We start from the raw sequence: 19182 nt of genomic DNA, 5'->3' as shown, positions 1-19182 counted from the left end.
CAGAAAATGGAAAGCGGCACTCTTCACGCCTCACGTCCGAGAAGTGGCAGTGACCCTGAGCTGGCTGTACACGGATATGCTCCAGCCAGTGTTTAAGAACCAAAGCGCACAGATCATGGGGTGGGCAAGTGGAGGTCCAACTCAGTGCCACAAGGGGTCAGGGACTATGACATGGGTGGCCCCCCAAAGTCCTTACCCGCCCTCTCACCGATGAAAAGACACCACTTTTAATTAAAAAAAAATTTAATTAAAATACTGTTATACCCAATGGAATGCAGCAGCAATCCTGGTACAGGGTGGCATAACAAAACAGCCATGTTTACACTTTAAATATTTACCATAACTTAAACATACAGACACACATCATGGTCTTTGGCAGAAAATGTTCACAGCACAAAAAAATACTTTAAAAGAAATACCAAATATTAATCCAAAATATATTAAGTTTTTTTTTTTCCTTTCACAATATTTTTTTGCCTTTTTTTCTTTTTTTTTCTTTTTGCTTTGTAAACAATGCACAAGAACCAAATGCATTTTTCAGCTTTAAAGAGGGGTTGGGGGGTGGATTTAAAAAAATATGCAATTGTCCAGCAAATGCAAATGTTTAAAAAGGAAACTTGAGGAACCACGGGAATAAAATAACATACAAAACCTAAAAACAGTAAAGGAAAAAAACAAAGATTCATGGAGAACTAAAAACAGTCAAGACAAACGACTAAAACCCACTAATTGCTCCTGGGGCTGAGTTGGGGGACTCTTTAAGACCAGAAGTCAAGGTCACGGCCATGGGCAGGCTGCCATTGGATGCTTCACTCCCTTGGCCAAGCGCTGGCCCTGCTCTGGGACACTGGACGCAGGCAGCTAGAGGAGCCAGCCTCATGGCACCATGCTGCAACGGGGGCTCCCCTCAGAGGACCCTCTGAGCTACATCTCACATCTCACATCTCACAGGACTAGTTCTCACCAGCACAGCTCCCTCTCCCAGTCCCTCCAGGTGGGAACAAAGGCTCTGACAAAAACAAGGCCATCTCTCCAGTCTCCTTCAGGAGAGCCGGTGCTGGGAAGCCCACTGTGGCAATGCCTGTGTGGTGACTTACATCATCTGGTTCAGGGATCGTAACCAAACCGACAGGATGTCCCAGGGACAGGAGCTGTGGAGCCATTTCAAGAGGCTGGTGATGGGGGTGGGTCCCATGGGCATATAAAACAGGGCTCAGGATGGACAAGAGGACAGCTAATATCCTGTGGACCCATCAGTATCAACAGCCACAGGCCAAGGACTTGGGAAGGGGAGGTAACTGGGAGGCTGGTCAGAAGTCACGGGAACCGGGCCACACCTGCAGCAGCCCGCTTCAATCTTCTCTTCCACAAGAAAGGGGATTATGTACAAACTGCACAGCGCCTCCCAAGCCTCTCCAGTGAGCAGCTGAGGCGGTGGCTTCTGCGGGACTAACACCCTCAACAGTCCCCATGAGATATGTCTTAATGATCCCAAGAAGGCAGTGAGGAGCTGAGGAGCAGATGAGGTGGGAGGGACCACAATTCAGCCAGGCTAAACCAGCGCACCTGGTGTCCGCGGCAGCTGTCCTTGGAAATCAGCCCCCCTCAAATCGACAAATCCCCTCCCTCCCGGCCTGAGTGCCCACTAGGGGTGCCGAGGGGGCTCCCTTCTGAGCTTTCAGTTACTACCCCGGCAGCAAGCCTTGGGCAGCAGGTGAAGCTTATGGTACATGGGCCCAGGAAGAGTGTGGGGCTGGCAAGCAGGGTCTCCTGGGGTGCAGGTGCTCACAGCTCCCCTCTCCCCTGCAGCATCCTTCTTCAGCTCCGGGGACCAGAAGGTCCATGGGAACAAGTGCCCGGTTGGGGAAAGTGGGGAAGCAGCAGCTGGAGGGGCTGCTGGAATGGCCGCGTGGCAGAGGGCAGAGGAGAGTGGGGAATGGTTCCGAGTCCCCGAGGCACCCCCTCCTTCAGATCAGTATCTCCACCATGTCCGACAGGTCCTGGACTCTGGATGTAGCAACAGAATCTGGAGAGAGACATGAACACAGGCACAGGTCAACGGGCGTTGTCAGACTGCTCTTGTCAATCCTGCCACATTTTAGAGATAGGATCTATCTTCACCATCTTGCCTCGCCTCAGCTGCCCGGGTCCCCAGATCCCCAGAACTTGGCCAAACAAGCACAGAGCTCTGCTCCCTCTCAGACCTCCAGCCTCCCGAGTGGAAGATGCATTTGTTTATAACTTGGAACTGGTTGGAGGGCTTGGGGGAGGGTGGAGAGCCCCCAGGGAGGGAGGCTGCCGCATTCTTTCCGTGACTGTGGTTTTCTGAGATGCTGAGGCACAGGCAAATATGCAAAGGCTAATGTGAAAGGGAGCAAACACATTAAATGGCATCTTCTCCAATTTCTCCTTCCTGGACTCTCTTTAGACAAAGTCGTCTAACTTGAGAGCGCCACTGGGGTAAATCGCCAAGCTCCATGATCTTAGCTATTTGGACTGGCAACTAAAGAGGTAAGGAAGACTTGATAAAGTGCCTCCCAGCTGGATCAGTCTGTAATCAGGGTTGTCCGTTCCTCTATTCATGTATCCAACCAGGTCTCCCATTCCTAGGGAGGTGGGCCTCACACCCTGCTCGCTGGGAGTGTGGCCAATGAGGGGGCAGGGTCTGGGGGTCCAATTCACACCCCAGCCTGCCCTCAGCCCTGCACACAAGTCAGGGGTGTCGGGGGGATAAGGGACTTACCCAGCGAGGCTGTCCTCTGGCCACTGCTGCACCCTAGAAGGCTGTCAGGCTCCAGGCCCAGGCAGGTGGTGGTGCTGTCCGGGGGGCTGTCAGTCTGGGTGCTTCCATCTCGGCTCCCGTGTTTGGCATGGGCAGCGAGGGGAGCTGCGGCCACCAGTTCCTCTGCTGGACAGGCACGAGGCTCATAGTTATTGCCTTGTCCCCAAGATATAGCCCCCATAACACCCCAACTTAACTGGACCTACTGGGGGTACAGATGGCTTTTGATTTGCAAGAACTTCAATTACGACTAAATGCTCCTGTTTCCAAATGGGGGTAAATACCAGATTGGATTGGGTTCCAAAAGCTTCAAGTGGAAGAAGCCTTCTTAAAGGGTTGTAGATTAAATCTTAAAACCAGTAGGGACCCTTGAGTTTCTGTGGCATCTGCTTAGGAGGAGTGGAAGGGCTGGCCCCAAAGGTGCATCTGCACAAGGTGCTCTGTTTTTACTTAGGGTAAGTGGTTGGGGCCAGGCTGGTGGAACCTGGTGGAATTTATGGAGATGGAGATGGGGGCTACAGCATGCCTCTTCACATCGCGGGAAGCTGCGGGCTGCAGTGTCACTGGAGCCAGAGGATAAGCCGGCTCCCCTGGGTGAGGGGTTGGGAAGCCCTGGCTCCTCTAAGCCTCAGTTCTGGGAGGAAAGGCCTGAGAACAACCTAGCCCTGTGCCATGCCACCCACCCGCATCCTCTCACCTGCAGCCAGCCGGGCAGGGGCATCCACGTGCCGCTCGCTGGGGGAGAGCCCTGGCCAACCCTGGGTCCCTGTTGCTGCAGCCACGAAGATAGATGGCACCGACTTGGCGGGCCTCAGGGAGCCCGGGGTGGCCTTGCCAGGGTCTTTCCTGGAGCGCTGCTGAAGGACTTTGATCACCGCATCCTTCTCCAGGATCTGGGCGTGGAGCACCTTTAACCTGAGGGGTGAGAGGCCATGCTTACATCTTCAGACCCACAGATCTGGTGGCCTCCACCCTTCCCACCTTGTAAAAGTTGAAGGGAAAGCCCTCTTTACTGCCAGTCTGGACCCTCTTATCCTTATAGCAGGGGCCAGGAGGGGACCTTCAGAAATGCCATCCCAGCTCTGGAATTTGATGCTCTGAAAACTACCAGTGCATGAGGTGCTGGGCCTTTCTTATACCAGCAAAGGCAGGCTGGTCATCAAGGGAATGGGTTCTGGGTACACCTGATGACATCAATGGCACCATCCCGGTCCTGGAGGGCAACCCCCCAGGGATCGGTCCATGTCCTTGAGCTTCTGAGTTAGGCATGGGTCAAATGGAAATCTTATGGGGCATATGAGATTGTTTCTTGGAGATAAAATACTAGCTACTCTCAGACCAAGGGCCTAGTCCACATTCCTTCTAGGGTGGTACACAGTGGGACCCTTCCCGCTGATTTACACAGGGGAGGTGGAGCGGGTAGAGGCCCAGAGCCTTGGATGGCATCCGACAGTGGGGTCTCCTCGGGCAGCCCATGCACTCGGTTGTAACATATGTACAGTGCCAGCTGTGTCAAATGCACTGGGGCTCAGCTCAGAAGCAGGAGGGTCTGCTGGGCTGGTGGGGCAAGGGACGTTTATCAGGGATTAATGACAGGGCAGGGACTGGACAGCGCCATCCCCCACCCCTGCCCAGGTGCACCGACCCAGCCTGTGATGCCCCACCTGCTCTCCATCTCCTGATGCCTGTGGCCGCCAGCGAGCAGGCCCTCATTGAAGCTGCTGCTGGGCGAGGGCTGGGGGGAGTGTCGGATGAGAGTGGTGTCGCGCTGGGCGGCGGCCGTGGCGGCTGCATCCATGGCAAACTGCCTCATGGCACGTTCCTCCAAATACTTCTGTTCCCACTTGGTCATGTCAGCCTCCAGCGCCAGGACCTGCTCCTCCTTCTCCCGTAGCTGCTCTGACAGCCGCAGAGCGCTGAGCTCCGGGGACCCACCACTGCCACTGCCAACACCGGGGTTGCCTGCTTGTCTCTGCAGAGAAAGCACTGTGGTCAGGGGCGACGGTTGGGGTACAGCGGCCATCAGTCCTTACCTCCACGGCACACTCTCCCCACACCCTGTTCCACCCAGAGACACAGGGGGAGCCATGGGTCCCCACACCCTTGCCCTGAATCCTCCGGAAAGATCAGGTCTGCCTTTGCATAGGTGACCACGTGAGTTATCCTTCAAGTTGGGAAAGGGTGCTCTTAATAATGACTCTGGGACAACAGGTATAAATCAGGACAGAACTGGGCAACCCAGGAGGTCTGGTCACCTTACTGCTGTGGGAAGGGTGCGGTTGAGAGTGGAGACAGAACTCTCTCTAGCTGATAAACATGAGAGCTATTTAAATAGAAGCCCAAGTCTTAAGTCCCCAAGGTTGGTACACAGCCAAGTGGCAACGCTTCTGCGACGACTGGTGGTCGGGAGGGGCTCTCGGCAGGGCTGGTACAGATCACCCTGGCTTCCCGAGGGTCTGGCCTCGGAAACCGGCCTCCTCCGATGCTGCGCCACCTATGCCACCTCTGCCCATCTTCCCAGCTCACCTGCTGCGCACGCAGGGCCTTGAGTTCCTGCTCCAGGCGCGTCCGCAGACGTAGCTCCAGCTGCTCCCGCTTCTCGCACGCAGCCTGCAGCTGCCCCAGGGCCTGCTGCAGCCTCTCCACCTTCTCCACATAGGCCTGCTTCTTCCGCAGCTCCTCCTCTGCCCGCGCCGCCCGGCCCTGCGCGTTGCTCAGCGCCTGCTCCAGCAGCTCGGCGCGCCGCCGCTGGTCCTCAATGGCTCCACGCAGCAGTGCCGTCTCCCGCTCCAGCTTCTCCTGCTCCTGCTGCTGCTCGTAGCCTGCAGGCAGGGAGGGCGGCCCGGTCAGTGACGGCAACCACCCTAAGCTGGCCCCACTGCGCACCCACTATGTGGCGGGCTCTGTGCTGACCGCTGCATGGGCATGACCGCATCTGATCCTCTCAACAACCTAGGAGTTAGGTCCCATTCATAAGCCCATTGTAACTAAACAGCCAGGAAACTGAGCCCCCGGTTATGTGGTGAAGTCACGAGTAAAAGGCAGCACCAGACCAGGGCCCTTGCAGCAATGACTGGGTTACACTGCTCGCCTGCTGGGACACGGCTTTCCCAGGAGAGAGCCCCAAACACTGTCCACTTGCGCCAGGCGTCACCGTTTCCCAAACACATTCACAACTTCCCTTGAGGCTCATGGTGACACTAGAGACTCAGAAGGAGCAGGCTGCTTGGCTGCAGTGTGAGGCCCTCACACTCAGAGGCATCCCAAAGTGGGCATCAGGGCTCATTCTGTGGACCTAGGGCCCCCCCGTTTAGCACCACATTCCCTCCATGGTCTGGAGAGACGACTGAGATGTGGGCAACCAGGCTCATAAAGAAATGCAAACCTTCCAGCTCAATGAAAATGACTCTGGTCCAAAGATTTGTGTCTGAGGTCCCACCTATCCAGACTTCTAAATCATCTTGTTAACTGCCCAGAAGAATTCTGTTCTGAGACCCTCTTCAGAAAGCCGGGCCGAGCAAGGACTGAGTCAGACCACTGAGTCCTCCAGCTGATGCTCTAGACTTTAATCCACCTCCCATGCACCTGCCCTTGGGAGTCTCAGGATAGCCCCCCGCCCCAGCTCCCAGGCCCGAGTGTGTCTGCAGCCGGCCTCGCCACAGGGGGTTGGGCTCTGGGCCTGCCTCATGGACTCAAAGAGCAGCACTATCATAGCACAGTGGACTTCTCTGCTGTAATGGATTTGTTCCACACCGTGCCAACCAAAGCAGGAGCCACTAAGCAAGTGTGGCTACTGAGCACTTGAAATGTGGCTAGTGCAAGGGAGGAGTCGACTTTTTCATTTTATTGAATTTTAATTAATTTGAATCTTTGGGCCACGTGTAGTTAAGTACCTATCATATATTATATATCATATCATATCAGTACAGGTTCTAAAACAGAAGAGTGAAGGCTTGGGACCTGGCAGGCAGAAGGGCCCTGGGGCAAAGAGGGAGGACACAGGCGACCCCAGGCAGCTCTAGCTCACTCTGGATTTTTGAAGGCTGGGCCCAAGCTGGCCTCATTCTTTGATGTGAAGGGGAAAGATGACAAAACTCAATAATACTGAAATTGAGCCTTTCATACTAGGCTGGCTTGACACCTGAGGGGGGTGGAGGGGACAGACAGGGAGTGTAGTTGGGAACCTTGGACCTAGGGATAATGACTCCATCCTGGTGGCTTCACAGAGCCCGACACCTTACAGAGTTTGCAGAAGGCCTGCATTTCATCTTAGTCTTATGACCGCCCCATCTTATAGCCTCAGAACCCGAGGTTCAGGTGAGAAGAAACTGCCCAAGGGGGACAGGGCTTAGGAGAACCAGGCCTCAGGACTCAAAGGAGGGCAGGTCCTGACCAGAGCTGGGGGTCCACATGGCCTGCCCAGCAGGAAAAGCAGATGGCACTGGCGATAGTGCACATTTCCCTATTAGTGTTGACTGACTCCACAAAAACGCTGCGGTCAACCAGAGACATTTTCCCTGAGAATTCTGTCTTCCCCATGGCTTTTAAGGAGAGAGGATGAGCTGCTCGGATTTTCTCAGCCAGTGGGGAAGAGCCCCGAGGACTCAGGCTTTGGCTTCCAGCAGCTTCTAAGGCCCCAGCAAGGGCTGGGAGGCCTGAGACCTAGGCCATCTCCAGACACCGGGATAAAATCTTGGGCCTGTCTGGTGGGGAGGGGAGCTCCCAGGCAGGGGGTGGGGGAGGAGCCTGGAAATATGTAGGGGGGCCCAGGGCTGGCAGGAAGGCGGGGAGAGCTGTGCAGGGAGCAGGGGGCTGGGCCTTTCTCTTGAGAAAGCAAGGCCCCACCAGCACTTCCCAGTCCCTTTGTCCCAGTGTCCCTCCCGCAGCGCGGGCGGGGCGGGGCGGGGCGGTGCGGGCAAAGCGGAACAGCCCCAGGCTCAGGAATGCCCGGCATCCAGGTCACCCGCAGCTTTGAGATTAATGGTTCCAGCCCCGAGCCAAGAACCGCCTGCTCGCTCGCTCCCTGGGGAGCGGAAACGCCTCCGGGCCGGCCTCCCCCCGCACCTCGCAGCCCTCCCTTGCCTGCTCCCAGAAACCCGCCCGTGACTTCCTTTCTGTGGCAGAGCCTGGCCCTCAAAGTTGGCCCTCTCCTCCAGGAAGACCCCATTCTGCCTCCTTCCAGCAGCCTGTCCTCTCTGGACCCCCAAGGGCAACACCAAGGTCTGCCCCCGCCCCCCTCTCCTGTACCCCACGTTCCTCCTAGAGACCCTAAGTCTTGCCTCCAGTCAGTACAGCCTGGCTTACCTCCTGCCCACCCCTCACCCTCTTCAGTGCTGCCCCCCGCCCCGCCCCCAACACCATTCTCCGCCCTGGTTGACCCTGTCTAGGGCTCTGAGTCCTCCTTGAGAAAGGAGGTGCTGCCAGCCAGAGCTCAGTCCTCAAGCTGCCCCTCCCCTCCTGGATACCCCCTGCTATCCAGCCACTGTCAGAAGCCACTCTCCTTCCTCAGAGCCACCCTCACCAGACACCACTCCTCTTCTTTGCAAACACCCCAGACAGTCACTATAGCTCATAGTAAGAGCATACAGGAGGAACTTAATAAACCGTCTCTTCCGATAGCTGGTGCTTCTTCCTGCCGCTGAGCCTGTGGCTTCCCAAACTGCCCGCACCTCCACTTGAGTCATCCCACTGCTTCTTCACCTGTTACCCGCTCCCCACCACCCTGCCATCCATAGAGCCCCTCTCTCAGGCTGCTGGGGACATCGCTGGGAACCTCTCCTCATCACTCCAGGGCCAGGCCACCCTTGTCCCCAGGAACCCGTGATGGGAAGATCCTGCTCCCTCCTCAAGCTCAGCCCCTCTCTTGACCTCTCTGCCCTGGTACCTCCCTGGGCTGCTCTGTTCCACACCTGCCAGGGGCTCAGCTCAGTTCCACTTGTGAACAAATGACTGACTGAATGAGTCAACAGTGAACTCATCTGCTCTTCCAGAAGCCTTCGACCACCCCCTTAGGGGATCCTCCTGAATTCCTTCAGGCTGTCCTGTTGGTTAAGCTCCAGGAGCCCATTTTGAGCTGGTGCCTCCCCTTGGCTGCCCTGTTATGGCCCAGGCTCACCATGCTCCCCAGCTTCCCACATTCCCCTCTGGCAGCCCTCACCTTTCTATAGCCTGGAACTAACTCCCTCAGAGACTCAGACTCTTCCTTGTCTCTCATCCCATCTATCTCTAGGGCTATCTGGCCGCGCCCACGGCCCCCTGCACTTCTGCTTCTAATGGTGCACTAACGGTCAGCTCAGCAAATCACTGCTCCCCAGCTGTCCCTCTGTATCCACCCATCTCCCCAACACACAGAGAACCAGATCTTGTTCCTCTTTGGAAGCCGCCCCTCCCCCCCAGGCCAGTCCAGCACTGGGTGCCCAGTAGGCAGTCAGTCAACTCAAGCTCCAAGCACTGACAGAGGGGGCCGACCCTCCGATCCTCCCTGTCCAGAGGGGCTGTCCTGGTCCCACCGGCCACACCCCTGGCCAGGTTCCTGAGTGGGACCCCCTACTCACTCTGAGCCAGCAGCTTGGCGACCATGTCCTGACTGCCTGCCTGGGCCTCCTGCGTCTTGCTTGCCAGGCGGCGGTTTGCAGATTCCAATCTTTCTGTTTCGAAAGAAGAAAAGACGTTTCAAGGAAAAATGTTTGAGGACAGGTGAAGCTGCCTGCCCAGGCTGGGGTCCCCTGGGGTCCTATCTGTCAGGCTGCATCCTCCAAGCTGGGGTTGGGCTCACAGGGAAGCCCCAGGTCTCATAGGGGTCTCATGAGGAGGCAGCACCCCGGGCCATGTGGCTGAGCGCCCCATGAGGGACCCCAAGGTCTAGACTACAGAGACAAGCATCTCTCTGTCAAGGCGGCCCCTTTTGAGTTGATTTGTACTATTTTTGCAGAGGACAGAGATTCTGAATTACTCCCTAGAATAGAGGAATCAAGCCATCCCCAGGCGCTCCCCGCCCCCGCCCCGACCTGGGTGACTGGCCCTCACCTCTCAGATCCCGGTTGAAGTCCTGCAGCCTCCTCATCTCACTGTCCATCTTGTTCCGCATAGTCTTCTCCAGGGCCTCCCGCTTGGAAGAGGCCCTCATCAGGCTCTCGTGGGCCTCGGAGAGCCGCTGGATTTCGCTCTCCAGCTGCAAGAGGTAGACAACAGAACTGAAGGGGCAAGCTCCTGGGGATGGAGTGACCCAAGTTCCCCGCCAGACCTGACCTGCTACTCTCCATTAGAAAGAGAGAGAGGGGAGAGGATAAAAAGCCATAGCAAAAAATCCAGCTAGCTCAAGCAGGACGGTCAGCAGGCTGTAGCTCCTGGAGGTGGCCCAGACTGCTGGAATAGGCAAGCCAGGGTCCCTTCAAAGTGAGCTCAAGGCCAGGTTCTCTGGAAGTGGCTGCCTCCAGGGTGACTAAGCACAGCTTTCCTGTGCCCAACATCCAGAGAGATGTATTTCTTTTTGTCCAGCTTCTATTGAGAAATCTGAGCCCAGCGGGCCAGGAGTGGGCACTCAGACTCCAAGCAGGGTCTGGGGGCGGTTGACCTATCCTGTACACCACAAGACGGCCATGGGAGGCCTAAGGCCACCTGCTAAGGCTGGTAAAACTTCACTGCAGAAGGGAGGACCAGACCCCATCCTGAGCCACCTCTGCCTGGAGTATCTGCTTCTCGGGCCATCGCTGTCCACCCCGGAGGGCCAGCCTGCCCCGCCTGCCCCTCCCACTTGGCGGCTGGCAGGCCCTGCACGTGCTCCTAGCTGGCCTGCGATTCCAATAAGTCGCTAGTTTTTTCCAAGAGGAGAGGCCTTCTCTTTGGCCAAGGCTGGCCTGGAACAGACTTGCTGTTGTATGGGGGACACAAAGGGCTCTCTGTGGGAGGTGGCCCTGGGAGGGGGTGTGTGCAGGGGAAGGGTGCGAGTGTGAGGGAGCTGGTGAATGGGCTCTTTCTCATCGCCCCTGGGCAGCAACTGCTCGTGCTCCAGGCCCGCTCTGCCGGCTGCTCCCCAGCTGTCTGGAGTCAGCCAGGGCGGGTGCATGAGGGACAGGGGTGGGGGCCCTAGGGACGGGGTCAGAAGCCCAGCCAGACAAGCTTTCAGACTTCTCTGCCTCCCCTGCCTCCCTTTGGATGGTCCCCTCCCAGGTCAGCCCCTTGGGGTGCCTTCCTCCCCCCAGCCGGTCCCCCCGAGGCCCCAGCAGGGCCTACCTTCTCGATGCGCCCAGCCTTTTCAGCCGAGCTCCCCAGCTCTCTCTGCAGCCTCTCGTTGTCCCTCTGCAGCCTGGCGTTCTCCCTCAGCACGGTCTCCATCTGGGCCAGGTGGGCGCTACCCGAGGTGGCCGAGGGGGCCTGGGTGCTTACTGGGCCCTCCACCCCAGGTGGGCCGAGGGGGCCCAGCGGGCCATGGCTGAGGGCAGCAGGGGGTGCAGGTGGGAGGTGCTCCTGCGGCTGCTGCAGGTACTGGTACTGGTGCTGCTGCTGCTGGAGGAACATGGGGGGCACCTGGGCCTGCAGGATCCTGGGGAACAGAAGAGACAGTACTCAGAGACCCTCCTGGCTCCCACCTCAGAGCCACCCCGAGCCACCCCAGTCCTCCCAGGCAGAGTGGACAGACAGCCTCCCCACAGCATTAGGCAGCGAGCAGTGGGGAAGGCCATTTCCACGTGGTGTCCGCAAGACCCTCAAGGGCCAGGGGAGCGGGGCTGAAGGGGATGAATGTCAGGATGCTTGTTTCTTGCCCAGCCTCACCGTGGCCGAGGACTTGGGGATCAGCCTGAGCAGTCCTGGCCTCCTAAGGGACCAGTGCTTAGATAATAGATCTTTAAAAATGCTCTCTTGACCCTTCTCATCAATAGAAGGCTCTTTTTGCGTCTGGAGGCCACCATGACTGAACACACAGCCTCCCAGGTCCCTGGGCCACTTGGGAGCTGGGTCCCAGCAGCTACCCCCGTGTCTCTTTCCGGCCACCAGTGTCAGGCCCTACGCCCACACCTGCCAGCACTGCACACTCACGTGTTCTCCCTCCTATTTCGGGTCCCATCACCCCTTGAAGAAACATTTTTAGACGACTGTGGCTAAGGTTAGAGCGGCGAGACAGATGTCAGGGTTAGAGTCTGGGCTGCAGAGTCTGACAAAATAGGCATTCAGATCCTGGCTGCAATGTTTAACCTCCCGGTGGCGGCAAGGCTCAGCTCAATCACGAGGGTAAGTGTCTCTGGCTGCCTCCAAGGCTACACAGGCCGGGCAGAGTGCTGGGCCTGCCATGGGCACTCCCACAAAGATGGCCCATCCTCTGTCTCTCCTAGAGGTGACTGCAGCTTACTCTCAGCTCAAAGTGTAAATGTGACCCAAGCACTGGATTTTCTGGGGTGTGGGGGCTTCTCTGGACTCCTGCAATAGCCTGAGCTTAGGGACAACGTCCTACTGGCCTCTGGCCCTGGTGTCACATCACCCTCAGGGCCCTGTGTCTAGGAAAGGAGCAAAGAACAAGAGGCATGTGGGCTCACAAAGACCTTCTGGGGCCTTGTGACTCCAAGAGTCAAAGAATAGACTGCCTCAGTTTCACTAGGAATTTTCCCAAGTCCCAGGAGCCCCATAAAAATTTAATTCCACTTCCGGATCCATCCCCTCAGCACCCATGCCTGTCCTTCCCCTTGTCCCTCCCCTTCATCTCTCCCCCTCCAGCCTAAGACTCCCCAGATCTTCTTAGGATCTAGACTAAAAGAACAGCCTTGCCCACAGGTCCCAGCAAACAAGCCTCATTAGATCAGCTGAAAGAGACTGGGCTGATGTGTTTCTCTTACAGCTTTCCAGTAAGAGTTGAGGGGGGTCCCCACTGGAACGTGCAGACTCTCCCCATGCTCCTAAATAGGGCATCTTGGGGTTGCTTCATGAACTTGCTCCCCCTGCCCCTGGGCCAGGCAGACACAACTGGCATTCTTTGGGGATGACTTAGCTCCAAGAAAGAATAGAGCCTCCTTTCCTTCACCCTTGCTCTCCCTTCCCCTAGTCCTCCCCTCCCCTCCTTCTTTTTTTTGTTCTGCAAACAGGCCACTTCCTTTCCACGATATTATCTTTTCCTGACAGGGCTCAATAAGGCTGGTCCAAGAGAAGAAACCACGACTCAGCTTCCGAAACTCTCCCCAGACCGAGCCCTGAGACGGGAGATAAGGCAGGGGGGCCTGGGATATGGAGGCTGGCGAAAACCCACAGTCTCCAACCTCTGGTTCCTCCATACTGACGCTGTTGCATCACTCATTTTTCGAGGACAAGGAAAGGCATCTTTCGCCGGAAAAGGCCACACGGTGGGAAACTGGGTGACTATGTGAAGACTCAGCAGGCATGAAGAGAACCAGACGTGGACCTTGGGCCACCAGAAGAAGGGAGTCTGCAAGTCCTCAGGTTTCCCTGATAGGGTTTCCTGGACCCCCCTGGCAGAGATGCAGGGCATGGGAAACGAAGGGTGTGTGTCAGCTTCTCAGGGGAAGATGCTGGGCCAAGTGAGAGCCTCATTTCTAGGAAACCCATTTCTGCAAACTATCTGGGCTTCCTGCCTCTCTCTGGCAGCCTGGCTTCCATTCTTTTCCCTAGAATCCATTTTCTACATGCAGCAGAAGGGCCTGTTTCAAAAGATAAGCCAAATACCATACTCTAAAGGTCTCCCTTCACGCTCAGAATCAAACTCTTAAGTTCCCCCAGCAGCCTCTCTGGAGCCTCCACAGAAAGGGGCTCGCCTGGACCCAGAATCTTCTCCTACTCCAAGCTCTGGCCACATGGGCCACACAGAAAAACATGAAAGGCAATGAATGGGAGGGACAGGGCAGTCCAACCCGGGTGTAGGATGGGAGAGGTCTCTAAGGAGGCTCTCTGGTCCTTCCTGCCTCCAGTTCAGAGTGCCTCCCAATAATCCCCAAAAGCAAACATGTCTACTTGTTTTTAAAATCCTCCAGAGGAGGGCCCACCTTCTCCCCACTTAACTTGGAAACAGTTTGGCAGTGATTTCCGACCCTTGTCTTTGCAAGTTCTTTCTGAAACCTAACCGTTCACCTCCTGCTGTAATTCATAGCCTCTAAGAACCCCAGCTACTGGACTGCTACAGCCAATCAGACAATGGTGTCCATCTCTGAACTAAAGCAAAGGATGCTGCTGAGTTCTCACATGTGACCCTGGCTAAATCCCCTTCTCCTTCCAGCATTGGCTCCCATCCTGGGAGGGAGAGGGTAGCACCAGCCTTCCTCTGGGGCTCTCCACCCAGGAAGGACTACACTGGAAGGAGGCCAAAGGCTTGAAAGATGGAGGTGGGAAGTTACCTGACTTCAGCATGCTGGAAGTGTGGGCTGCCACGGGCGCGGTACCGCGGGTCAGGGACGGCAGAGGCGGTCTCATGAGCCAGCATGACATGGGGATACTGAGGTGGAGGGCCGCGGGGCTCTGGGCCCTCGGCAGGGGCGGCCCTGGGCGGGGGGCCCTGCTGGTTGCGGGCCAGCTGGGGGAAGCTGTGGGAGGAGCTTATGTGGCTGGGGGTGCGCGCCCCATTCCTCTCCAGGGACAGCTGCAGGAGCCGTTCACTCAGGGAGCGCACATGCCCATGCCTCAGCTCTCGCAGCGCCTCATCCTGCCTCCGACCACCTCCCGGGGCCCCGCGGGGATCCCGGTCCCCAATATGTGGCCGGGGCCCTGCCTGCTGGGCTGCGTAGTACTGCGAGTGGGCTTTGGCCTCCTCGTAGGTGGGCAGCTCCTCGCCCTTGCTGGGCTGTGGGCACAGCCGGTAGAGGTTGTTCTCTGCCAGGTGGGCCTCGGTGCCCTGGTGCTCCTGGCCCTGGGGCTCCTGCCTGGTGGCCTGCTGCAGCACCTGGCTGTCCTCGGGTGCCACGATCTCCAGGGGGGCTTGGGGGGTCCCTGTGCCCCCAGCCCCGGCCCCACCCCGCAGGGCCTGCTGCTGGATGGCCAGCAGCGTGCGTGTCTCAGTCAGGTTGCCATAGCGCAGCTGCTCCTGGATGAGGCGGTGCAGGACTGTCCCCGAGGAGTCTTCCAGCGTCCTCATGCTCCCTGGCCTTGCACGCACCCGTCTGGACAAAGGCCAGCAGCACCCAGCCCCAGAGCACCTGGGAAGAGAGAATGAGCAATCAGTGAGAGCACATGGGAAAGGAGGGGGACTTTCTATGACTTTCCATGACAGTCTGGTCCAAAGCACAATGGTAAAGACCAAGGCTGTGGAGGGGTACACAAGCCAACTGGTTCAGTTGCCACTGATGACACGTACAGATTAAGGCAAGCTCCCTAACTTCAGAGCCTCAGTTTCTCCAACAGAAATATGGAAGGAATAATGCTTCCCTTGTGGAGTTGAGAATTAAAAGAGGCAATGGTTGTTGAGCTCCCGGGGCACCATAAATCCTTGGCAAAGGACTGCCATTATAATCATACTCATGGAGATTTACTGTGCCTAGAGAAAGACTCCAGTAATCTAGAAGGTAATCAACCAGGAACCACAGCCCCCTGCAGTCAGCTTCCCATCAAAGAGCCAGATAAGAGACTCCAGGGCAGGTCTAGCTCAGATTTAATCACTGAGATGTCCAGTCCAGGGGTGGACAGGGCCCCAGTTTATTGGCAGGTGATAAAGAATGAGTCCAGCCCAGCAGAAGCCCTAGGCAAACAGCCCCCAGGATGCTCTAGGGTGAAGCATGTCTGAGCCCCAGCCTGTGCACAGCTAACTCCCCATGAGCCCTCCTGTCATGGGATGACCTTGGTAGTCACTCTGCAAGGTGAACAGGAAGGAGAAAATGCATCTGGATCGGTGAATAAAGGATGAAAGAAGAGTGACTACAATAGGACAATGGTTTTGTGAGGCAAGGCAAAAAGGTGCCACCCATTAAAGTTTGTGGGCCAGTCACACAGTCTGTGTGCTGACAGTAACCACATAGGTGCCCCAGGAAAAAGAGAACGTGGCCCAGTGTCTTCGGTTTTATGATTACCACCCCCCAGACATGCACACACTTGCTCCTTGGAAGTGCCCTGATGGTCCTCTAGGCACCCAGGGGATCTTGACATGAGTAACACCCACTTGAGCCAAATGAAGGTGTAAGGGAGTAAGGCGGAGGCTCTTGGTTGCAGCGATCTGGGGCTGGGGGCTGGGGGCTCTGAGCCTAAGCGGCAGGGAGAGAACCCCTGAAGAAGGTGTTCCCTTCTGAGCCTGGGCTCCCAGTGGCTCATGGCCTGGAAGTTTGCCTGCCTTACCCGGCTTCCTTTCCATAGCCTCCTCCAACACAAACCTCCAAACTGGCATTCAGGGAAGACCAAACAAAACCCACACCTCCACAGGTCCTGTGTGCACGGGAGGACAGTGGCTGGAATGCAGCCCCTCCTCTGCCACAAAATTAGCCCTAGTGCCCGGCTCCAGTTAGGGCCTGGCTGGTTGGCAGAGCAGCCATTCCCAACGCACTCCCTCCTCCCAGCTGCCCAGAACTGGGGAGGCAATGAGTCTGGAGGGCATCTCAGTACCCATCCTTTACCGCACCCCATCATGACTCCCCCCCCCCTACACACACACACAAGGAGGGGAGATGCAAGACTCTAGAACTACCAGAGGCAAAACAAACGGAATCAATTCACCCTAGCTTTTCATCCACAGGGCATTTCCTAAATTAATCACTGTCTGGGCTGACTCCCGCTGGGGAGGACCGAGAATGCAGCTTTCCTGACACATTCCAAGCCCCCTCCCCCCAACAGTGTGCCTGGGAGCAAGGAACACCTCCTCGACCTCTCATCCCGCGTTTGTCCGGGTCAAGCCGGTCAGATGCACGTTCTTTCAGCTGAGCCGTTACAAAAATCTGTGCCGCGGAACCCGGTGATGCACACCTGCTGCCCTAGCGCGCCCATCTCTCTGAATAACCCCTACCCCATCACCACCTCTTCTAAGCAAGTACACAACTCCTGCCTTTGCCTGGGCTCACGCTCGCCTAAGGAAGCAAAGCGAGGGTCTCTATGTCAGATCACACCCGAGCCAGGGATCCCGCCCTACCCGGCCTCCTGGCTGACCACGAGCACCCGGTGCCCGCCGCTGCGCCTGGAGCGGGTGGACGAGGGTAGCCCGCGGTCCGGAGAGGTCTTTAAGCGTCATGGGTCCGCCTCCCACCCTCCCTCCCGAGCCCTCTTTGTTTTCCAAATGCTCCAGCGCTGACGTCACCGGTCTGGACGGCAGGCTGCATTCTTTCTAAGTGAGAGCCAGACCGTGGCTCCAGAGAGGATTTTCCAAGGAAGACAAAGAGGAATTCTTGGGCTAGCTGGGGGGCAAAGACACCTGTAACCCCCACCTAACCAAATCAGCCCCCAGGGCCCTGCAACTTGAGGTCCAAGCCCCGCCTCCTGGTCAGTTTCGCGTCCCTCTCCCGGGCTCACGACCCCAAACACCCACTCCGCTCTCCCCAGAGGCTGCCCCCTCTTCCAGCCACAGCGGCTTCGCGCGCCTTCGAGAGACCCTAGGCGCCCGGCGCGGCGCCCCCAGCTGAAGCGGCCCTTGCCCGGCTTCGCGGCTGCGGGGAAAGGCGCGCTGCGCCTGGAGGACGTTCGGTCGTCCGGGTTCCCGCTCCCGGAAAAGGCCGGGCTGCGCCGAAGCTGGTGCTTCGGCCGGGGCGCGTCTCTGCGGCCCCGAGCGCTCCCCAAAGCGCCGAGCGGTCTTCCTTACCGCTGTGGCCCGCGGGCGCTCGGCGCGGTCAGACCCGACGACCCGGCTCGGCTCGGCTCGGCTTAACGCGGCGGCGGAGGTGTGCTCTCGGCGGTGGCGCCGACGCTCTGGCCGCTCGGGCCCCAGCGCACAGCCCCAGGGTCGGCCCGCGCCGGAGGCGGCTGCTATGCCAGGAATGTGAGAGTTTCAGGTTCCCCCTCGGGATCAAAGCGAACCACAAATAACCTCGCAGCGCGCCGCCCTCCTCCGCCCTCTGCCTCCTCCCTCTCCCTCCTCCCCGCCCCCGCCTTCCTCCGGGGAGGAGGCGCTGCGGACCCGGCCACCCGGGCCCTCCTGGACGCGTTGGGCCCTTCCCCGCCCCTGCCCCAACCCCTGCTCTGTCTTCACAGCTGCGGGGGAAGAAAGAATCCAACCTGGCCCCTTACCGCTCCCTGCTGCGTCCCTGCCTTCCTCTCACTCTTTCAGCCCCATCGACGGGGCGACACAGAGGGATGTACATCGCATGTCCCCGAGGGACTCTGGGTGTTGCTGCGGGACGGGGATGGAGTTGGGAGGGCTTGGGGAGTGTGTGTGTGTGTGTGTATGTGTGTGTGGTTGGGGTGTGTGTGTGTGTGTGTGTGTGTGTGTGTGTGTGTGTGGTGTGTACAGGGAGGGAAGACTGCAGAGCTGTATACATCTGCCAGGCCTGGACCGTGCCCTCCGTGAAAAGATGATTCTTAATTCCAGCACCGAGCGGCTTCACTAACACCCACTGCTTTCACCAGCGGCAACCTTTGAATTGCACTTTTATTGTTTACAAACACCTCTGCCAGCTCTTTGCGAATCTGTCACCACAGGAAGTGTGAATCTGGGTCGAAAAATCTGGTTAATTTGACCCACCTCACCCCCTGAATCACTCGTCGCCAGGCGCCCTGTCCAGCTCTTCCGGAAGAAAGTAGTAATGGGCGCCCCTTCACGCAGGGCGCGCGGTGCGCCACCACCCGCTTTTCTCCAAGTCATCCCATTCTGCCCTTCCAGTCGTCCGCCCAGGGATTTCTGTTATCATCCCTGTTATACATGAGGAAACCAAAGCTCAGAGAGGTTAATTAGCTTGCCCAGGGTCACCCAGAGAGAAAGTGAAGCCAAGTAACCAGTGTGCTGCTCAGTTTCTCATTCCCAAAATTTGTCCCTGACCACCAGAATCCTGGCTCTCTAGGTGGACAGGACAGACTCTGGGAGCCCTCGTCTCTTGATCTGTCTGCTCTCTATTCTGATTTCTTCATTTTCCTCCACACCTCTGCCGACCAGGGGCTCTCCCTTATGTCCACTTCTGTTGTTCAGGCTGTTCCTCTTCTGGATGAAATTCTCTCTTTTGCCCTGGGACCCTTCCTCCTTAGTCTTCACACTAGGCTGGTCCATCTGTGCTGGTGGAAACTCCTTCAGAAAGCCTGCTCTGACAGACCCTCCCCACATGCACCCATGCCCCTCCCACACACTGTGCGCCATTCCTGGGCCCCCAGCACCCCAGTGTGCACCACACTGGGCCCCTCAATGCCTCCATGTGTGAGACCCAAACCCCTGTCTATCAGGACAGCAGGAGAGTCAGGGCTGACTTCTACCCCGACTGGGTCCTCTCCACCCCCTGTCACCATGGATTTCCAATTCCCAGATCCGCTGGAGGGGACCAGGGACAAGAAAACTTTCTGAGTTCAAAGAG

General features: G+C 57.5%; 1 protein-coding gene across 3 annotated transcripts; it reads right to left on the bottom strand.

The window, feature by feature from the left end:
* Positions 1-225: 225 nt before the first annotated feature.
* AMOTL2 (angiomotin like 2) lies at positions 226-17699 on the bottom strand. Of its 3 annotated transcripts, none has more exons than XM_074371042.1 (10): positions 17487-17699; positions 14116-14910; positions 11015-11324; positions 9809-9953; positions 9337-9429; positions 5309-5604; positions 4447-4754; positions 3480-3697; positions 2744-2908; positions 226-2026 (listed from the first exon to the last, which is right to left on the bottom strand). In XM_074371042.1, the coding sequence occupies exons 2-10, from the start codon at positions 14847-14849 to the stop codon at positions 1968-1970; spliced, it is 2328 nt and encodes a 775-aa protein (XP_074227143.1). In that variant the 5' UTR covers positions 14850-14910; positions 17487-17699; the 3' UTR covers positions 226-1967. The 3 variants fall into 3 exon arrangements, with proteins under 3 accessions (XP_074227143.1, XP_010946015.2, XP_010946014.2); XM_010947713.3 differs by lacking the exon at positions 17487-17699 and adding an exon at positions 16824-16953; XM_010947712.3 differs by lacking the exon at positions 17487-17699 and having other exon boundaries at positions 2744-2905.
* Between the last annotated feature and the right edge of the window lie 1483 nt (positions 17700-19182).

The sequence above is a fragment of the Camelus bactrianus genome, chromosome 1 (assembly GCF_048773025.1).
Source record: "Camelus bactrianus isolate YW-2024 breed Bactrian camel chromosome 1, ASM4877302v1, whole genome shotgun sequence".
In the NCBI taxonomy this organism is placed as follows: Eukaryota; Metazoa; Chordata; class Mammalia; order Artiodactyla; family Camelidae; genus Camelus; species Camelus bactrianus.
Note: the sequence above shows the minus strand (reverse complement) of the source record. Positions and strands in the feature narration are given on the sequence as shown.

What these genes read in the sequence shown, in the direction of transcription:
- AMOTL2 (XM_074371042.1), bottom strand. Translation starts at nt 14,849, where the DNA reads ATGAGGACGCTGGAAGACTCCTCGGGGACAGTCCTGCACCGCCTCATC. An exon ending in AGGCTGGGCGCATCGAGAAG is followed by an intron (nt 9,954 to 11,014) that starts GTAGGCCCTGCT and finishes TACCTCTTGCAG; the next exon opens with CTGGAGAGCGAAATCCAGCG. An exon ending in CATCAGGAGATGGAGAGCAG is followed by an intron (nt 3,698 to 4,446) that starts GTGGGGCATCAC and finishes CTCACCCCTCAG; the next exon opens with GTTAAAGGTGCTCCACGCCC.